The sequence below is a fragment of the Ranitomeya imitator genome, chromosome 2 (assembly GCF_032444005.1).
Source record: "Ranitomeya imitator isolate aRanImi1 chromosome 2, aRanImi1.pri, whole genome shotgun sequence".
NCBI lineage: Eukaryota > Metazoa > Chordata > Amphibia > Anura > Dendrobatidae > Ranitomeya > Ranitomeya imitator.
The window spans coordinates 569,097,361-569,119,660 of NC_091283.1; the positions used below are offsets into that span (position 1 = coordinate 569,097,361).

A 22,300-nucleotide genomic window follows, 5' to 3' on the forward strand; every position below is an offset into this window, starting at 1 on the left:
TCTGAGCTGCTGTTAACCTGCGATTTCTGAGGCTGGTGACTCGGATAAACTTATCCTCAGAAGCAGAGGTGACTCTTGATCTTCCTTTCCTGGGGCGGTCCTCATGTGAGCCAGTTTCTTTGTAGCGCTCGATAGTTTTTCCACTGCACTTGAGGACACTTTCAAAGTTTTCCCAATTTTTCAGACTGACTGACCTTCATTTCTTAAAGTAATGATGGCTACTCATTTTTCTTTACTTAGCTGCTTTTTCTTGCCATAATACAAATTCTAACAGTCTATTTAGTAGGACTTTCAGCTGTGTATCCACCAGACTTCTGCACAACACAACTGATGGTCCCAACCCCATTTATAAGGCAAGAAATCCCACTTATTAAACCTGACAGGGCACACATGTGAAGTGAAAACCATTCCCGGTGACTACCTCTTGAAGTTCATCAAGAGAATGCCAAGAGTGTGCAAAGCAGTCATCAAAGCAAAACGTGGCTACTTTGAAGAACCTATTTTCAGTTGTTTCACACTTTTTTGTTAAGTATTTAATTCCATATGTGTTAATTCATAGTTTTGATGCCTTCAGTGTGCATGTACAATTTTCATAGTCATGAAAATACAGAAAAATCTTTAAATGAGAAGGTGTGTCCAAACTTTTGGTCTGTACTGTATATGTGCATTTTCTACTTGGCAAGCATAGGGTGTATGGTTTCTTGGATGCATTTGGCTCCTCACAATTAACACCATTTCCGACCTGTGATGCCACGTAGGCGTCATGAAAGTCGGTGCCAATCACGACCTGTGACGCCGATGTGGCGTCATGGAGGGATCGCGTCCCTGCAGATCGGGTGAAAGGGTAAACTCCAATTTCACCCGATCTGCAAGGACAGGGGTAGTGGTACTTCAGCCCAGGGGGGTGGCTTGGCCCACCCGTGGCTACGATCGCTCTGATTGGCTGTTCAAAGTGAAACAGTCAATCAGAGCAATTTGTAATATTTCACCTATGAAAAGTGGTGAAATATTACAATCCAGCCATGGCCAATGCACCCCTGATCAGCCCCCCGCCACCGATCTCCTCCCCAGTCCTCCGTTCTGTGGTCCGCTCCCCTCCGTCCTCCTGTCCGCTCCCCTATCCTCCTGTCCGATCCCCCCCGTGCTCCCCCCATGCTCCCCCCACCCCCTCATACTTACCGACCCTCCCGTTGTCCGTCCGTCTTTTCCATGGGTGCCGTCATCTTCCAAAATGGCGGGCGCATGCGCAGTGCGACCGCCAAATCGGCCGGCAGATTTGTTCCATGTAGGTTTTATCACAGTGATCAAAATGTATCAGAGTGATCAAAATACAAAAAAATAGTAAATGACCCTTCCCCCCCTTTATCACCCCCATAGGTAGGGACAATAATAAAATAAAGAAAATATATTTACTTTTACACTGTGTTCCAAATTATTATGCAAATGATATTAAGTTAAACTTCTGTGACATCAAACTGTTTGACAATCAATTTCACATGCTGTTGTGCAAATGGAATAGACAACAGATGGAAATTATTGGCAATTGTCAAGACACATTCAATAAAGGAGTGGTACTGTAGGTGGGGACCACAGACCACATCTCAGTACCAATGCTTTCTGGCTGATGTTTTGGTCACATTTGAATGTTGGTTGTGCTTTCACACTCGTGGTAGCATGAGACGGACTCTACAACCCACCCAAGTGGCTCAGGTAGTGCAGCTCACCCAATGCAAGCTGTGGCAAGAAGGTTTGCTGTGTCTGTCAGCATAGTGTCCAGAGGCTGGAGGCGCTACCAGTAGACGTGGAGGGGGATGTAGGAGGGCAACAAACTAGCAGCAGGACCGCTACCTCAGCCTTTGTGCAAGCAGCAACAAGAGGAGCACTGCCAGAGCCCTGCAAAATGACCTCCAGCAGGCCACAAATGTGCATGTGTCTGCACCAACGGTTAGAAACTGACTCTGAGGATGGTCTGAGTGCCCGACGTCCACAGATGGGGGTTGTGCTCACAGCCCAACACCGTGCAGGACGATTGCATTTGCCACAGAACACCAGAATTGGCAAATTCGCCACTGGCGCCCTGTGTTCTTCACAGAAGGAAACAGATACACACTGAGCACATGTGACAGATGTGATAGTCTGGAGATGCCATGGAGAGCGATCTGCAACATCTTTCAGCATGACTGATTGCCTTGTGCAGGCATGTACTACGGAGGACAGAGAATGAACTTCAATCCAATATTGCAGCCAGCGGGTAAGGAAAGGGTGAATCAAACACCCGAAAACCCCGCCCCTATGGCTGAAGATTGTTCCCTCCAAATTCAGGTGACAGAGTCCCTTTAACTGCTAGAATGCCAAAGGTCTGCAATGCTGTAATTGCTGCAAAGGGAGCATTCTTTGACGAAAGCAAAGTTTGAAGGAGAAATTATGATTTCAAATAATCTTTTTTTTTAGAACCTTGTCAATGTCTGGACTAGATTTTAAATTCATTTGGCAACTCATTTGATTAATAAAAGTAGAGTTTTCATGGAAAACACAAAATTGACTGGGTGACCCCTTGTTGATTCTGTGAGTTTGCCCACTGACGGACATGAACAGTCTGTAGTTTTAAGGGTAGGTTAATTTTAACATTAAGAGAGAGAATTTAAAAAATAGAATACAGAAAATTACAATTTATAAATGTTATAAATTTATTTACATTTTGCAGTGAGAAATAAGTATTTGATGCCCTACCAACCATAAGAGTTCTGGCTCCTACAGACCGGTTAGAGTTGACGCTCCTAATCAACTCGTTACCTGCATTAAAGACAGCTGTCTTACATAGTCACCATTATAAAAAAAAAACTCCTTTCCACAGACTCACAGTAGATCAGTATCTGTATGAACAAAAAATTTGAATCAATAAAAACAAACGTTCACAATGAAAAATACAAGTTTTCATTAAACCCCTTCAACAGAAAGATAAAGTTCACAGGTCTTGGAAAATGTTGACAATGCAAAAACATTTGTTAACAATATTATGATTTTATTTTTCATCTCTTCAGTAGAAAAAACAAACAAAGTATAATTGGTATCGCCATAATCTGACTGACCTGGAGAATCATGTTTCCACATAATTTGTACCACACTATGAACGGTGCAAAAACAAAACACTGTGTCAAAAAGTTTGATGGGAAAATAAAGTTGTGGCTAATAAATGAGAGAAAAACAAAAGTGCAAAAATGAAAAATTCCATGGTCCTTAAAGGATTGAATAGAGATTTTTGTGAAAATACAAGAGACTTTATATAAACACTGGGGTGAGGATAAGACACTTGCAGTGCTGTTATTATAAGGGTAAATCCTGTTAACAAATTCGCTTTAAACTTTAATGTTGTGTTTTGTTTTCATAATATTTTGTTACCAAAAGTTGAGTCGTTGGTTAAATAAAATTTAAATCTACTTGACTTTCTTGTAGAACAATACATGCTTCTGTTAGGTTGTCAATTGCTGATCTGTTTTTCTAGCTGAGCAGTCGAGCACTGACGGCTGCTGTCACATATCTGGTTTGCATGGCTGATTTTTGACTTGGTGCTGTCATAGCCCAGTCTTTGTATGATATGTGATCTAAGGTAATAAACAGTTTGCATGGACCAATTTGCTTATAGCATGAGAACAGAGTATGAGCTCACAACTTTGTATTAAATTTTGAGCTTGTACTTGCGTAATGGTCATATTTGGTCGGTTTGCCCCTAATTCTCATTTTATACTTTTACTTCCACTTTGATCTCATTATTCCCACGTGTGTCTTTTTAAAGTGAAGCTCTGCTACTTTGGCCTTATTCAGACCCGCATGAATGCCATTAGTCTATAGAACTGTTCGCACATCCGTGTATTTTTTGCAGACCAAGAAGTCTGAAAAAAATCACTGGGACATGTCTGTTTTTCATCCGAGTCATGGATTAGATTGTCCATACGTGTTTATGGGTCCATGAAAATCCCAACTGGCACACTGTTGGCGTCCATATGCAGTCCGTGGTTAATGTAAGGAGAAGCTTACAGATTTTATTTCATCAGTGAAAATCGCTGATGAAATGCTAAGAACTGAAGTACTGACCAAATGCTCACGAAAATCTGATCCTATACACTGATGAATAACAGTTGGTGATGAGTGAGTGTACTCGTTGCTTGGGTGGTCTCCAAGTATTTGTAACTGCTCGGAGATTTAAAAACACTAAAAAGGAAAAATTCAATAAAACACACCAAAAACAGGCAGAGATGCTTACCTGTCTAAATGGGCCTCAATACAAATCCACAAGCAGGGTGCAGCAGACCCAAATAAAATAGCAAATGCACAGGTGCAATACCTAATGAAACAGCCAGCCTTCAATAAGGGTTTGGCCGTGTGGTACACCAATGCATTAAGATACATACTCTGTATGCGGCGTGTTCACACAACTGTAACTGCTCGGAGATTTAGTTTTGGTTGACGCAGCTGCATGATTTCGGCTTCTAGCCAGCCTGAGAACATGCCTGGTTGCTAGGGAATCCCCACATGTAATCAAGCTGTCTTATCTGCTGTAAGTCATGCAGATAAGGCAACGAAAACTAAATCTCCGAGCAGTTACAAATACTCGGAGACGACCTGAGCAAAGAGTATACCCGCTCATCACTAATAAGTCTGTTTTTATGTATGGGGAAAAATCATGGATGTCTGAATGAGGCATTAAAGATATTAGTCTCATAATAGATGTTTATTATATACTGTATTTGCTCCCTTGAAAAACTGTTAGCACGTTGCCATGAACAGGCTCGCTTCTGCTGTCTAATCTTATTAGGGCTTTATTTTTCGTTTTTATTTACATGTCATGGTTGTCGCAGTTTTTGTTCCTCAACCACCAGTGAGGGACTCTGACCTTTTAGCCTTCCACAATATTTAGGCAAAAGGGGGCTGCAACTTATTTACATGCCCCTTTAATTATTTTGGGTTACTGCTGACCTTTCCTGACCTCTTTAAAAACATGTTAAAAGGAAGGGGAACACGGAGTGTAGTAGAAAGCCCCTTATGAACACCTTACCTTGCAACCACTTCATAGTCTCCAACACATTAATTGCAGCCTTCATTGCATTAGAATTTTCCACACCCCATGAGCAGTGTCTATAATTTCAGAATTGAACTGTTGTAGTCTCAATGGTTGTTAAGGCTATGTGCACACGTTGGAAGGGGGCTGCAGGTTCTCCCACGGGTTTTCCCGCAGCGGATTTGATATATCTGCAGGGCAAACCCACTGCGGTTATCCCTGCAGATTTATCGCGGTTTGTGTTGCGGGTTCCGCTGCGGGTTTAATCCTGCACTTGTTTTACTATTGATGCTGCATATGCGGTCCGGCGGTCCGGTTCCAAAGATGCTGTGCGAGAAGGACCTTCGTGACGTCACGGTCATGTGACCGCAACGTCACCGCAGACCCTGCTCGCATAGCAACCTGAAACCGGACGGCCGCGTACAGCGCTGGGAGGTGAGTATATCATTATTTTTTATTTTAATTATTTTTTTTTTTACACAAATATTGTTCCCAGGGCCTGGAGGAGAGTCTCCTCTCCTCCACCCCGGGTACCATCTGCACATTATCCGCATTACTTCCCGCATGGTGGGCACAGCCCCATGCGGGAAGTAAGCGGATCAATGCATTCCTATGGGTGCAGAATTGCCGCGATTCTGCACAAAGAAGTGACATGCTGCGGATTGTAAACCGCTGCGTTCCCGCGCGGTTTTTCCCGCAGCATGTGCACAGCTGTTTGCGGTTTCCATAGGGTTTAGTCAGATTCTTTGCAATAAAGATAGTATTTTATTTACAGACCACATGGAATCCATCTATCGACTTGTGGTGGCATGAACTTGTGAAGAATGCCAGCACGGAGTGTGAGCCGGAGTGGTGTGATGCTGAAGATGAGCTGTTTATTCTTTACACCAGTGGGTCTACCGGCAAGCCCAAGGTAAATGCATACACTTGTGGTCAAAAATAATCCATAGTAAGAGGATCAAATATTTAATGATTTTTCTAATCTTCAGGGAGTTGTTCATACTGTAGGAGGTTACATGATCTTCACTGCCACCACATTCAAGTATGTGTTTGATTACCATCATGATGATATATACTGGTGCACTGCTGACATCGGCTGGATTACTGGGCACTCCTACCTTGCATACGGGCCTTTAGCGAATGGGGCAAGCAGTGTGTTGGTAAGTAAATTCTTCAGACAAGATGTAGCCCCTTCTGAAACACAAACTTATTCAAGCCTTTTAATGTATGTTAATTTCCTCTTACAATTATTCATTTAGTACAATTTTCTATTTTTTTTTTTCCAGTTTGAAGGACTACCCATATACCCAGATATTAGCCGCATGTGGCAGATCATTGATAAGTACAGTGTAAGCAAATTCTATACAGCGCCAACAGCAATTCGCCTGCTGATGAAGTATGGAGAGGAGCCAGTGAAAAGGTACCACATCAGCCTTTCCTAAATTGAAATTTTTGCCTTTTAGATAGCCATAGTAGTTAATATTATGCACAGATTAGTGTGTGCTCATTTAAGGTCAACTAGTAAAATAATAGCACTGCGAAGCCAGATAACTACAAATACTTTTTTGCTAATAGTATCACACGTCCATTAAAATCTTCGTTGGTTTCAATAAGTTGTCTGTTTAACCAGAAAAAACACCACAATCTCTATTTTTTCAATTAAAATTATGTCCAACCTCATGGAAGTCAGACACTCTACTGTAGTTAACCCTTTCATGACCTTGGGGTTTTCCGTTTTTGCGTTTCCATTTTTTTTGCTCCCTTTCTTCCCAGAGCCTTAACTTTTTTTTTTTTTTGTGCTAATATGGCCGTGTGAGGGCTTTTTTTTTTGCGGGACGAGTTGTACTTTTGATCGATACCATTGGTTTTACCTCATCTTGTACTGGAAAACGGGGAAAAAATATTCAACGTGCAGTGAAATTGCAAAAAAAGTGCAATTCCACAATTTTTTGTTTTTACCATGTTCACTAAATGCTAAAACTGACCTGCCATTGTGATTTTCTGGGTCGTTATAAGTACACAGACACCAAACATGTATAGATTCTTTTTTATTTAAAGGGTGAAAAAAAATTCCAAAATTTGCAAAAAATAAAAAGGCACCATTTTCCGAGACCTGTAGCTTCTCCATTTTATTTTTTTAATATCGGCTTATTTCTTTGCGTGCTGAGCTGACTTTTTTATTGATACAATTTTGTGGTATTTATGATCTTTTGATTGCCTGTTATTGTATTTTGATGCAATGTTGTGCCGACCAAAAGAATGTAATTATGGTGTTTTTGATTTTTTTTTTTTTTTAATTATAGCATTTACTGATCAGATTATTGTATTTTAATCGGACATTTTCTTGAACGCTGCAATACCAAATATGCAGGTTTAAAAAAAAAAAAAAAAAAAAAAAAAAAAAAAAAAGTTTATGGTGTGAAAGAGGTGATTTGAACTTTTATATTTTCATTTAAAAAAAAAAAATTCAAACTTTTTTTTTTTTTTTTTTACTTTATAGAAGCTTCACTAGTCTCCATACTACACTGTGTGCAGAATTATTAGACAAGTTGTATTTTGAAGGATTATTTTTATTATTGATCCACAACTATGTTCTCAATCAACCCAAAAGACTCATAAATATCAAAGCTTAATATTTTTGGAAGTTGGGAGTGGTTTTTTTTTTTTTTAGATTTGGCTATCTTAGGAGGATATCTGTTTGTGCAGGTAACTATTAAAGTGCAGAATTATTAGGCAACTTAATAAAAACCAAATATATTCCCATCTCACTTGTTTATTTTCACCAGGTAAACCAATATCACTGCACAAAATTTAGAAATAAACATTTCTGACATGCAAAAACAAACCCCCAAAAAATTAGTGACCGATATAGCCATCTTTCTTTATGATGATACTCACCAGCTTTCCATCCATAGATTGTAAGTTGCTTGATCTGTTTACGATCAACATTACGTGCAGCAGCCACCACAGCCTCCCAGACACTGTTCCGAGAGGTGGACTGTTTTCCCTCCCTGTAGATCTCACATTTTATGAGGGATCACAGGTTCTCTTTGGGGTTCAGATCAGGTGAACAAGGGGGCCATGTCATTATTTTTTCTTCTTTGAGACCTTTACTGACCAGCCACGCTGTGGAGTAGATGGAGGCATGTCCAAGTAGTTGGAGGCATGGAGCATTGTCCTTCATGAAAATCATGTTTTTCTTGAACGATACCGACATCTTCCTGTACCACTGCTTGAAGAAGTTGTCTTCCAGAAACTGGCAGTAGGTGGGAGTTGAGGCTCACTCCATCCTCAACCCGAAAAGGTCCCACAAGTTCATCTTTGATAGTACCACCCCATACCAGTATCCCACCTCCACCTTGCTGGTGTCTGAGTCGGAGTGGAGCTCTCTGCCCTTTACTGATCCAGCCTCTGGCCCATCCATCTGGTCCATCAAGAGTCACTCTCATTTCATCAGTCCATAAAACCTTTAAAAAGTCAGTCTTAAGATATTTCTTGGCCCAGTCTTGACGTTTTATCTTATGTTTCTTGTTCAAAGGTGGTTGTTTTTCAGCCTTCCTTACCTTGGCCATGTCCCTGAGTATCGCACACCTTGTGCTTTTTGTTACTCCAGTAACGTTGCAGCTCTGAAATATGGCAAAACTGGTGGCAAATGGCATCTTGGCAGCTTCACGCTTGATTTTCCTCAATTCATGGGCAGTTATTTTGCGCCATTTTTGCCCAATACACTTCTTGTGACCCTGTTGGCTATTTGCTATGAATCGCTTGATTGTTCGGTGATCACGCTTCAAAAGTTTGGCAATTTCAACACTGCTGCATCCCTCTGCAAGATATCTCACAATTTTGGACTTTTCAGAGCCCGTCAAATCTCTCTTCTGACTCATTTTGCCAAAGGAAAGAAAGTTGCCTAATTAAGCACATCGTATATAGGGTTTTGATGTCATTAGACAACACCCCTCCTCATTACAGAGATGCACATCACCTGATTTACTTAATTGGTGGTTGGCTCTCAAGCCTGAACAGCTTGGAGTAGGACAACATGTATAAAAAGTATCATGTGATCAAAATACAACTTGCCTAATAATTCTGCACACAGTGTAGAAGCTGCAATACTCTGATTGCCTGAGCTACACTTAGCAGGGCTTCAGCTCTGGGGAGGACGCTGCCTGGAAGATAACTCTGCCTCCAGAGTTTATTTTAAACAAAGGGGGAGTTACCAGTGTGATGTGTAATGGCCGCTGTCTGCTCTCCTGATCTCACTGCTGTGTGTGATTTTACCTAACACATCTGCAGGTTCCTCTCAGCTTCCAGCTCACAGGCAGACAGGACTATAATATTGTTGCATTACAGCAGAGATCAGACAGAAGCAAAAAATGTGTTTGCAAGAAGAGAAATTTCAGTTCTCCTGTTCTCTTAGTTACCAGTGTAAGACAAGTAACTCCCCCTTCATGTAAAATAATCTCTGGAGGCAGAGTTATCTTCCAGGCACCATCCTCCCAGAGCCTGGAAGAGGTCATTTACATATAAGAAAAATGTGGATGTCTCTGGAATAAGACATTGAATCGCAGATATCAAGGTATCATTTTATTCAGCTTCCTGTGACCTACATGCCCATAGGTATTAGGCAAGGTTATCCCTACTGAAAGATTCCCTTTGATGGAGTCCCTATGGTGTGTTTTTTATCCATCATAGTATGGATCTATTTCTTGCTGGAGTTTTTCTGTTGGTATAACACATGAAATGGACAAAGGACATGTTCCTTGACTCCTAAGCATACCTTGTAATCTGTGAAGGAAAGGGGATATGGTGAGCTTTGATCATCAAACATTGTCAGTAGTGTGATCTGTGTTATTCATATGGATAAATGTGGGCATTTAACATGTATACATCTTTCCTGACAGGTATAGTAGGAAATCCCTGAAGATTTTGGGAACAGTTGGAGAACCAATTAATCCTGAAGCTTGGCTTTGGTATTACAATGTGGTAGGGGAGAAGAGATGTCCAATTGTCGATACTTTTTGGCAGACTGAAACGGTGAGAAATAGAACTTGAGTGTCTTACAAAGGAGTCTCAATAGTCAGTTATGATCTGTGGCAATAGAGGGTAACGTGCTTATTTATTTGCAGGGGGGTCATGTCTTAACTCCACTTCCAGGGGCAACTGCCACCAAGCCTGGCTCAGCAGTAAGTGACGGCAAAATATAGATTATTTTTCTTTTTGTTTTTTTAGCATTCTTTTGAATATTTTCATGTAGAATCCTATTTTTGTGATTATTTTGTGTAAAATAATTTATCCCTAAAAGGAAGCACTACAATCTTGCATATATCCTTGAAAACTGTAGCTGCCATGTACTAATTGAGAGACTGGAGCTTTAGTAAATAAGGAGTTATCTAGTTGTATACTCCATAAATTAATTGTCATTTTCTCCCTTCTTTATTAAGACTTTTCCATTTTTTGGAGTAGTTCCTGCCATCTTAAATGAATCTGGGGAGGAACTTGAAGGAGAAGCTGAAGGTTATCTGGTACGATTTTCACTAATCTAATGTCGAAAGCCTATTTTACAATTCCCCAGGTTTTTTCATCTAGCCATCTGTAGACAAATACTTTAGAAATACAAACCACAGTGACATACTTTCCTATTAGGCCACCTTTATTGGCTTGGCACGCAACAACTTTTTTGCTTGCCAACTTAGTGAAACCATTTTCCTGCAATCACCACTAGGGGGAGCTCACTGCATAGAGACTTGTACAGGTGTGAAAAGGTTTGCTATGCTGTATATAAATCCATGTACTGTGTGCTCCCCCTAGTGGTGGATCCAGAATATAAAAATTTAACGGTTTCTGAAAAACAAAGTTCCAACACCTATATAGATGTAATTCTAGGGTATGTGCACATGTTAAGTATTTAATGTGTGTTTGTCTCATTTTTTTCAGCTCGGTTATGTCACAAAAACTGAAGCATTTCCTAGTACCAGTAAAGTGAATGAGCTTTCTGAAATCTCACGCACATGTTGCTTATTTTTTCTTACAGATTTAAAGCCATTTCAAATCTGCCTGGCAATTCTTTCAGACGTTTTCACCCATTCTAATAACTGGGAAAAGCGCACCCAAAAAGACATGTTTTTATGCAGCATATTTCCTGCTGAGGCATGTTTTTTGATACCGAAATGTCTGCTGCAATCACTTAATGTGTGCACATACCCCTAAAGTGATTAAAAAGATTACTAACTAGAGCATTATATTTTAGTCCTGAAGTGGGGGGCGATTCTAGGTTTTGTTATGGGAAGCAATGATTTCTGTGTACTCTGCACAATTAGCTGTATTCTGAAAGCTTCTCATTTTACTGGATAACACATAGCAAAATATTAAATTATTACAAGCAGTAAATTATTTTGTACTAGCAAAAGCACAAGTATTGGAGTGTCCAAAATTCTGGACCACACAAAAGTTAACACAATCATACCAACATTAAATTTGTATGTATGGCGCTCTTAATCTTCACTTTTCTTGCAGCTAGTTACACCAGTATGGCTATGGTTGATTGCATACTTTCTGACTTGCAAATTAATATAGCCAAGCCATTCCAAAAGGGACAAAACTGAAAAAATCTTTTGCACGTTCATATTTGAAGAATTGTTCGGCCTTAGGGTACAAGTTTTAAGTCACTCTAAATAAGGGCAGACTTGTGAATCCTCACTGTGCGCACTGTGAGGATTCTCTGACGGCGGACGTGTGGCCATAAGTGTAGGATTTGTATACATGCAGTCACATGCCATCTAGACGTGCAGAGGAGGGACACAACTAGTCAGAATGTGGCTGGAAATATGCAAATTGCATAATTGCGCTCACATCACTGCACGCTTCCCGGCAGCGATACACGCTGTGAGGATTCACAAGGCTGCCATCACAATGTACCCTAAGGCTGGACCAACCCCCTTTACGTAGGGTACTGACAATACTACAAGTACCGGAAATTCACATATAAAGGGGATTATGTGGAAGTTAAAATGTCTTCTTCTGTTGAAACTACTTTAGCCTAAAACTAGAGAATGGTATAATCTACAAAATTACTTTATACAAAGGAAATTTACAGTAAATCCAGTTTTGTTTCTATAGAGCATGATTAATGAATGATTTTTCACCTTCCATATGATGACTCTCTTATTCATAAGGTATTTAAACAACCCTGGCCTGCGCTCATGCGCACAGTCTATGGAAACCATGAACGGTTTGAGACAACCTATTTTAAGAAGTTTCCTGGATATTATGTGACAGGAGATGGTATGTTATCTTCTTACCTACACAATTTTTCAGTTTACTTTCTGTATACTCGTCGTCATCTAAGTTGGTACAAATTGTTTATTTGGAACATTGTTTAAAATCTTTATGCAAAGAATAACTGGAGTATCTTTAAAAAGAGGATCTTTCACTGGATTTTTTTGTACTTAAACAGTGTGCCTCCTCTAATTGGCACTGATTCCGGAACTGGTTTTCATTTTTTTTCTTTTTTTCTTTTTCCCCTGGTCCTCCTGGTAATAAAGATGCACATTTTTTTCTTCAACCAACTGGGCGTATAACACAGAACTTCTCTGAGAGTGTTTGCTTATTCTCCTCTGATGCTGGGCAATACAAATGTGGCAGAGCTCACAGATAAGTTCTGTGGTTTGTGTCCAGTTGGTTGAAGGAAAAATTTGCATCTTTATTACCATTAGACATAACTGTAGAACTTGGGGGCAAAGAAGAAAAAGATAAACGGTTCCATAATCCAGTGAGAGGGGCCATTTGGAGGTGATACGTATGTAACCCCTTTTCTCTTGTACAGCACCATGGAATTAATGGTGCTATATATATAAATAAATAAATAAATAATAATAATACTCAAATTAAATTATACTGTGAAAGCTCCTCTTTATCTGATAGCTATACTTTCAAGTAGCTTTTCAGAATAAGCTGTCGTGTATGTGTGAGGAATCATGCTGTTTTGCCCTTAAATAACTTGTATACTGCAATTAAATTAGTTTTCCCATGTATGTAATCTCTCTTAATTTGCATTTAAGTCTGAGCTGCTGAGAGGAGAGTAGTTATGTCTCCCTTATCCCCACACAGTGGGATTCTTGCTCTACATGCCCTAGTAGAAACAAACAGAAGTATGGAGGAGATTGTACATCAGCACTGACCAGTGTAAATGTGATTCCAGATCTGGGTGAGGTTAAAGACTTGACAGAATGCCTGGCACAATCTTTCTGTGTTTGCCTATGCTTCTAAAACTTAGGGTACCGTCACACTGAAACGACGCTGCAGCGATATGACAACGATGTCGATCGCTGCAGCGTCGCTGTTTGGTCGCTGGAGAGCTGTCACACAGACAGCTCTCCAGCGACCAACGATCCCGAAGTCCCCTGGTAACCAGGGTAAACATCGGGTTACTAAGCGCAGGGCCGCACTTAGTAACCCGATGTTTACCCTGGTTACCAGCGTAAATGTAAAAAAACAAACACTACATACATACTTACATTCCGTGTCTGTCCTCCGGCGCTGTGCTCTCCTCTGCACTGTCAGCGCCGGTCAGCCATAAAGCAGAGCGGTGACGTCACCGCTGTGCTTTCTGGCTGGCCGGCGCTGACACAGGATGCAGGAGGAGTGCAGAGAAGCAGAGCGCCGGGGACAGACAGCTGAAGGTAAGTATGTAATGTTTGTTTTTTTTACGTTTACGCTGGTAACCAGGGTAAACATCGGGTTACTAAGCGCGGCCCTGCGCTTATTAACCCGATGTTTACCCTGGTAACCAGTGAAGACATCGCTGAATCGGCGTCACACACGCCGATTCAGCAATGTCAGCGGGAGATCCAGCGACGAAATAAAGTTTCAAACGATCTGCTACGACGTACGATTCTCAGCGCGGTCCCTGATCGCAGTAGCGTGTCAGACACAGCGAGATCGTAACGATATCGCTGGAACGTCACGGATCGTGCCGTCCTAGCGATCAAAGTGCCACTGTGTGACGGTACCCTTACTCCCCGTACTCTCCCTATACAGTACAATTTGAGGTGTAACCTGATCCCTCACTACACTGGCAGTTAGTCTGGTCTTGAGCAAGATGGTTGAGCTATTTTTTTTTCCCCACAGTGGATGGTGACTTCAAAAGGCAGGGTGGAGGGGAAGAAGCAGAAATCTCTGATAAGATATGTTACAAAGTTTCTTGTTTACTGTACTATTGTTGAAAGTACAGTTCCTACATAAATGTCTAGAGAAACATAAGGACCAGGAAATGACTTAACAAACCTGTTTTTCTTGCTTTAACATTTTGAAACTTGGTTTGAGTCCAGAATAAAGATCCATGTTTTTAATATTTACTGTTGCCACAAATCATACTACTTCTATTTTATAAAGGAATTGAGGATGTTCATCAAATGTTTCCTTTATATAACAAGGATATTGTCCATCTGCTTGTTTGAAAACCTGAAAACATTGGCTTGGTAAAAATGATTGCTCATTAAAATAACTTCTCCTTTTTTTTTTTTTAGGCTGTAGAAGAGACAAAGATGGTTATTATTGGATTACTGGCAGGATTGATGACATGCTTAATGTCTCTGGTGAGTCATTTCATCTGCTCTACAGTCAGAGTATGGAGTGCCATGTCCGTTTGAGAAGATCGTCAACAGTGTGGCATCACAGTGTGGTCTGTACTTTGCCCATGAATGCCTGATGTGTAAAACCGGCCTAAATGAAATCCTTATAAATTCACTAGCTTCTGTCGTCATGGCTCTCTGTACTAGTCACTGAATCTGTTGGATGCTCTGCTTTCACTCTACCCTCAGGTCACTTGCTTAGCACAGCAGAGGTGGAGTCCGCACTAGTTGAACACTCTTCTGTAGCTGAGGCTGCTGCCGTAAGCCATCCACACCCAGTGAAGGGTGAATGTCTGTATTGCTTTGTCACACTGCGCGATGGACATGAGTTTACTAGCTTGCTAAGTGATCAACTCAAAAAACTAGGTAATGGCTATTCTTTTTATATTATGGGCATATTTGGTAGCTTATTATGAGTGCCATTTACACAATCAAATATTGATTTGTGGTCTGTAAGCTCAATGATAACATTTAGTTAATTATTTATTCCACCAAAAAGTGATTTAATTACTGTTCTTTTATAGTAAGAGAAAAGATTGGACCAATTGCAACTCCAGATTATATCCAGAATGCCCCTGGACTGCCTAAAACACGCTCAGGTAACCAATACTGCATTAAATTTCATATCATAGTTACCGTACTGTGTCTTTACCACTTTTCTAACCCAACCATTTTTCCTCTTTGTGCTTTTGCCCAGAGCCTGGGAATAAGGGAAATATGATTTCTGCACAACAAGACCTCAGATATGAGGCATACATGTATGACTATTTTAAGCATTCTATAACCTGTATGCCCATATTAATAGGTTGATTGCGAAGAGGTAGAAGCTCAGAAGTAATCTTTGGAGCACAAGCAGAGCAGGGTGCCAACCCATACCATTTCGGTAATGGACATCTCAGTATCCAGACCCCCACTATTGAAGATACTGAACTGTGGCTATTAAGTTTATTAAAGGGACACTGTCACCTGAATTTGGAGGGAACAATCTTCAGCCATGGAGGCGGGGTTTTGGGGTTTTTGATTCACCCTTTCTTTACCCGCTGGCTGCATGCTGGCTGCAATATTGGATTGAAATTAATTCTCTGTCCTCCATAGTACATGCCTGCGCAAGGCAATCTTGCACTGTGCAGGCGTATACTACGGAGGACAGAGAATGAACTTCAATCCAATATTGCAGCCAGCGTGCAGCCAGTGGGTAAGGAAAGGGTGAATCAAAAACCCCGCCTCCATGGCTGAAGATTGTTCCCTCCAAATTCAGGTGACAGAGTCCCTTTAAGTTTAGTTATCCTTCGCATTGATGACAGTACAGAAGAGTTTGTGCAGTGTATCAGTAAATCTGAGCTTGCACTGCTATAAACCTATATTAGGAAATTGGTCAGCAAAAAATGCTTATCTGGGCAAACATTCATTATATGGTTTTGTTCACTTGATGCAATTTAGTTTCACATTAGTCCATTATGTTAAGAGCATAATTAACCCCCTAGCAACATCCGGTAGACATTTCCGGTGAATGTTGGGTGCATGTTTCTAGCGTTGGCTCAGAAACTTTGCCTGCTTCATACCAGTACTTGGTGTATGACGGCCATGCTGTATAGTTGATACTTGCCTCTGAACTGCAGCTATTGGGGCTAGGTCTGATCGCTGCTGTTTAACACTTGGATGCTGCTGTCAAGTTGCTGACAGTGGTATTTAAGAGTCGCAATCCAGGTGAGAGTTACCATGGTAGCGGAGAACTTACTGAAGGCCTCTTTTGATGCCATCTTGGTACTCCTTCACTCCCAAACAATGGCTTTCTTTTGCGCTTTTGTTTATCCCTTCTCTTCTTCCAAAATCTATAACTTTTTTGTGTTTCTATTGACACACTTGTATAAGGGGTTTGTTTTTTGAAGATTAGTTGTAGTTTTTAATGACAAAATGTTCCTGTATATTGTACTCAATAACTTGAATAATTCCGTGTGGGGTTAAATGGTGAAAAATATGCAATTCCTCAATAGTTTTTAAGGTTTTGTTTTTAGAGTGATCATAATATAGTAAAAATGTTTGCAGCACCACTAATGTAGGTTTCCTCACCCTAGTATAATAGTCACTAGCCGCCATTTTCAGCTGATACTGGCATTGCTCAGGTCTTGCACAGCCATCTTGTACCCGGACTTTCGGTCAGTCCGAAGTTGCACAGTAACAGTCACAACCTCTCAACGCGAGTCTGAGAACCTCATTCTAGCTCTCATAGACTTGCATTGAGTTGTGATATCCAAATCGAGCTAGTAAACGACTAGAGCTATCCTGCAGATCATAAACTGCAGAAGACCGACCGGAGCAGCATAGACAAAAGACGAAAACGGCTGCTGGTGGGTATAATACTAGGGGTAGGGAACTTGCTTAGTGGCACCACTCCAATGGTAAGATTAAAAAAAAAAATGCTGGAGTGGTACTTTAATTTTATATTTTGATAAATTAGACACTTACAGGCATAACACCAAATATGATTTTTATTTTTTTGTGTTCATTTTGTTGTCATTGATTTGATGTTTCAATATTTAAGATTAAAAAAATATATTTTAATTTGTTGTTTATAATTTACTTTATACAGTATGTCTTAGCCTCCCTAGGGAACTTTAAGCTGTGATTTTGTGATACTATACACTATAGTACCACAGTTAGGCAGTATATAGGGTAAATTGCAGTCTCATAGTCCCAGTTCATAGCTGAGACTAGGAAGAGAACCAAGTTGGCAGCAACCAGGGGTCTGTAGCAGGCTTTCAGCTATCATAGTATCCCATTAATGATCCACGATCTCTTCATGGGGGTCTGATAGACTGCATCACGTAAATATTTTCACAGCCATCTTCTGAGATTGACCGCAGCATCTAAATGGTAAACTACCGTAGCTTAGCTACAGCGCACTCCGCACAAGATCAACCCAGTGCAGAACCATACGGGGTATTACCATGTCTGTAAGGCTACAGTGCCACAATGAGCTTTTGGTGTGTTTTTGACACTGCATGTTATTGCACAGCTTTTTACAGTACCAGCAAAGTGGATGGGATTTATAAAAATCTCATACACACTGTTCTTCTTTTTAATTTTGCGTTAAGGGTATGTGCACACGTTGCGGATTCTCTGTGGATCCGCAGCGTTTTTTGAGGCGCAGAAATGCTGCAGATCCGCAATTGATTTACAGTACAATGTAAATCAATGAGAAAAAAAAATGCTGTGCACACTTTGCGGAAAAAACGCTGCGGTTTAAAAGAAGTAGCATGTCACTTCTTTTTTGTGAATCTGCAGCGTTTTTGTACCCATTCCATTATAGAAAACCGCATGGGGTAAAAAACGCAAGAAAACCGCAGCAAAAACGCACAAAAAAGCTGCGGAGCCGCACAAAAAACACGACCTATCCGCAGGTGCGTTTTCTGCCAGGAGAGGCAGAATCCGCACCAGAAATTCCTAAGCCTAATCCACATCGTGTGCACATAGCCGAAGTCTCCTGCGCTGCATTTTTTAAATCCACAACACATCAATTTGTCTTGTGGGTAAGCTGATTTTTCAGTGTGGAGTCTCCCCATAGGTTTTCATTAGATGCGGAAAATCTGCAGGAAAAAAACGTGCATGGGTTTTTATTGTGTTTCTGCCATGGAAATGCATGTAATCCACACCTACAGTAAGTATATCAATAGTTTTGTCAAAGCAAAAAAACGGGAAGTATCAAAACTGCTTTATTTAAAGCATGACATACCAAACACAGCCAAAAAACGCACAGACAAAAACGTGATAAAAACGTATGTTAAAAAGAAAGCAACAATAAACTGCACCTAACCCAATTTAAATAGGTGCAGAAATGCTACATCATCAAACACGCACCAAAAGCTCATCGTGGAAACGTAGCCTAAAAGGCCTATTTCTGAAAATTATTTAATTCGTATAGTAAAGGTCACAAAAGAAATAATGAAACTGCCAGAATCAATGTTTTTTTTTTTTTTTGTTTTAAATATGTCACATTGCCTAAAATACAACCAAAAAAGGTAGGTGTATCAACAAAAAATAGCTCATCCTAGGAACATGGTTATGTCTTAGAAAATTGTAAAAATAAAAAATCATGTGCTCCAAGGTTCTGAATTAGTAGAAAACTAATAAAGTTAAAAAAAACCTAAATAAAAACAATTAAATTTAGCATCTCCGTAATCATATTGACCTAAGTCCTAGAGAATCAAGTTACCAGGAAAGTTTTGCTGCATAATAAATACCATAAAAGCAAAATCAGTGGCAGAATTATTTTTTTTATTTACCATTGCGCCCACACTGAAATTTGTTTCCCGTGTTTGAATACATTATAGGGTAAAGTGAAGGGTTTCATTCAAAAATACAACTCGTCCTGCAAAAAATATGCCCTGATATGGTGGTGTTGGCAGAAAAAATGAAAGCGCAAAAACTAAAGCTGGCTCAGTGAGGAAGGGGATTTTACATCTAGTACAGTAATGGCAAATCTAGTAAATCTGATTTACAGGGAGGGCCCCCTATATAATCGGCTAAATGAAGAGGCACTTTCACTATCCGCTGATGAATCAATAGTGGGGAAATGCATTGGGAGACTGCAATTATCCCTCTGATAAAAGGGAATTTTGGGTTGGGATTGCATACACCACCTCCCCTTTCCCGATTTACATGAGGGATTCCAAGTGAACAACCCAGAATGGACCCTGGTGAGATTGTTCCTTTATGTACACTCATTAATAAGATGACATTATTATGAGGTATCCCCTTCAACAAAGTATCCCGTTTTGTCAGCAAAGAGGAATAACACCAATGGGGGGTCCTATGATTTTTTGGGGTGCTGAAAAACAGTGAGTTGTTTGTTTTGTTTTTTTGTATATAAACACATGTTCTGATTTAGTGTCACTGACCAGGATGTTATATTTTTATATTTATTAAAAGTTATATTTTAATTCCAGAAATCTGCTAATGCACATGTAATACAGTGATGGCTACATTTATGGCATTTTGATAGAATGTCTTCACTTTAGATAAACTCTATGAAAACTTGTAGAAAGGTATTACAATCTTATAAAGTTTCTATGACATGGTGGTAATTAACTGGAGGTGTCCCAATGAAGTTTCCTATCAAATAACATCGATAAAGGCAATGAAGACTCCCATCCAATATAACTGGAGGTCAAAGTAAAGATTCTCATTTAATAACTTTAAGCACATGTCTTGAAAACCTTTTAGAAAGGGATACACAACGTATGGTAGAAAACTGTCTCACAAGAGTTTTATTTGCTAAAGCCTGTAAACCCAATGTCAGGTTCTGCACTGTGTTGCTAAATAGTGATAATGTATCTTTGCATTGTTTACATTTTTTTGCAGGTAAAATAATGAGACGGGTGTTGAGGAAAATTGCCAAAAATGATCGAGAACTGGGAGACACTTCAACTCTTGCAGACACAAGTGTCATAAATCAACTGTTTGAGAACCGATGTAAAACTATTCATTAGGACATAAGGGGCATAACCATGAATCCTTTGAAGGGGAATGTAATGTTTTCTGTGAATCCCATGGATGAGCAAACACCTTCTGTATATGGCAGTGATACAGGGTTGAAAAAAATATATTGGATCGCCACACTTATAGGATTTTCACACAGCCTTTTTACTTGCGCACGCACCCTTCAAACAAATAAGTTATATAATTTAGATAATGGAATTTGGTTCTCCAGACGGAGTAGAGAAAGAAACTTACAGAATTGTAATAAAAAAGACAAATGTATAAAAAAAACACGTTTCTCCTCTTTTGGTGTTTAGGATGGCCTGACGTCTTTGAGACAGAGCTCACTAATGATAAACAATATTCTACATCAAGCTGCTTTGACTCCCTCAAATGCTAGTTGACCAATCAACTTAGCAGGATGGAGCTTTGTTATTCATTTTGTATTTTATTTTTATTTTTTTTAATTATCTCAGCAATTTTAGTCCATAATCCATCCTAGTTGAGTATGTAATGGTGTGCAAGTGTATTAAAATACTTACCGATTGCCATTTTTCCCGTTTCCAGCAGCACTTCAGTTCTCTTCTGGCCCACGTGACCTGAAATCTGACTAGCCGGCTCACAAAGAGGTTTATGTTTAGACAGATAGATAGAAATTTCTCATTATGATTAAGAAAGCAACTCAGTGATTTATAGGAAAACAGCTACTGCTCCAGACAGTAGACGCTGCATGAGCTGACAAAATTGAAGGGCAGTCATGTGGTTCAGAAGAGGACTGGAGCGGCACTAGACAACTGAGAAGATGGCAGTCTGTATGTATTTTAATACTTACACACCCCTGCATACATAATAAGGACAGATTACAGACTAAAAATTTTGATGAGACTTATTTAGTTTCTACCATCAATTTTTAATTTTAATTGAGATCTAGGGTATTTCATGGATACGTCATTAACTTAATGTCTTTCCTGAATTAAAGTTTTAACACGAGATGAGTGAATTAGTTTGGAGTGCACTGAGGGAACCCTGTGAATTGCCTTGTACCTCCTGGACTCCACTGCACGTTTTCTGATTTGTAAGCCCAGTGTAATGTCGCAGCTACTGCACTATGCTCTTGTTAATCAGAAGAGGCTCTGGGGATGCCAGCAGATAAAAGGTGGTTTGCCCAGTCATGGACTACCACCAGGGTCCTGTAAATCGATTAACTCCTCTCTACTACTTTAACATTATGCATTTTACACACAACTGATTTGGAGCAACCAGCATCAATTTGCCACATTCAGCACTGACGTTCCATCATGGAGGATTTTAAGGGTATACTGGAAAACCTGCAGTAACAAGATGTGCTAAAAGTGTAATCTTCGGGGTGATATTGTTGTTGCAGCACAGGTCAGTTTATGCTGCAAGTTTTTTCTTTTAGCATAGGAATGAGATTTCATGAAATAACAATGCTGGTACAGTACAACAACTCCACTGTGTATATCCTATCTAAACCTATTCTTATCTATGGAAACCTATACTTCTAATCTTTCCTGTTGCTTAAGTTGACAACTCTGTGGTACAGACCATGTTTTCTTTTAATTGGCCAAGTTGAAAAGTTTATTAAAATGATTGTCCGACCATAGGGTGAAAGTCTGCAGTCATTCTACTGTGCACTGTGAGGGTCCTCCGGCGTCGGGCACGTGATACAAAGATCCTTTAAGTGTGTTGATTCTATATATTTTTGCTATGGGTTATATAATTTTTATGTTGATAAGGGATAGTGTGTATATTTTATGAGGATTGACTCATGTGTTTTGTGACAGTCTTATTTTTTTTTTTTCTTAATGTATTCTGCGAATTCTGTCATATTAAACTACTTGCCCATAATGCATCAAAATGAATGTGTGTACTCTGAAATAAGCTAATTCCATGATGAAAATATCCTAGAAATGTGTTAAAAAAAGAAAAAAGGGCCTGTCTGCTCCCCTGGTATGTCTATAGTAATACTTGCATCTATCATCTGTTGTAAATTAACCATTCTGGAGAATCTTTTGTTAGATCTTTGTGTTGTCTGTCTTCTGTTATTGCCTAGAGAGATATGGATACATTTACCATTGGGCGTTACCATTCTCCCCAGTCCATAGGATGTGTCCTC

At 39.9% G+C, this 22,300-nt stretch overlaps 1 protein-coding gene across 2 annotated transcripts in view; it reads left to right on the forward strand.

The window, feature by feature from the left end:
* Nucleotides 1-22,046, forward strand: part of ACSS2 (acyl-CoA synthetase short chain family member 2) — a 117,624-nt gene extending 95,578 nt beyond the window's left edge. For both annotated transcript variants that reach the window (XM_069752131.1, XM_069752130.1), the window contains 11 exons: nucleotides 5,832-5,969; nucleotides 6,046-6,216; nucleotides 6,343-6,476; nucleotides 9,958-10,090; nucleotides 10,183-10,239; nucleotides 10,498-10,578; nucleotides 12,229-12,337; nucleotides 14,581-14,649; nucleotides 14,875-15,051; nucleotides 15,210-15,284; nucleotides 20,047-22,046. In XM_069752131.1, coding sequence (XP_069608232.1) covers nucleotides 5,832-5,969; nucleotides 6,046-6,216; nucleotides 6,343-6,476; nucleotides 9,958-10,090; nucleotides 10,183-10,239; nucleotides 10,498-10,578; nucleotides 12,229-12,337; nucleotides 14,581-14,649; nucleotides 14,875-15,051; nucleotides 15,210-15,284; nucleotides 20,047-20,174 — 1,272 coding nt within the window. In that variant the 3' untranslated portion in view covers nucleotides 20,175-22,046. The remainder of the gene's footprint in view (nucleotides 1-5,831; nucleotides 5,970-6,045; nucleotides 6,217-6,342; nucleotides 6,477-9,957; nucleotides 10,091-10,182; nucleotides 10,240-10,497; nucleotides 10,579-12,228; nucleotides 12,338-14,580; nucleotides 14,650-14,874; nucleotides 15,052-15,209; nucleotides 15,285-20,046) is intronic.
* Nucleotides 22,047-22,300: the final 254 nt, after the last annotated feature.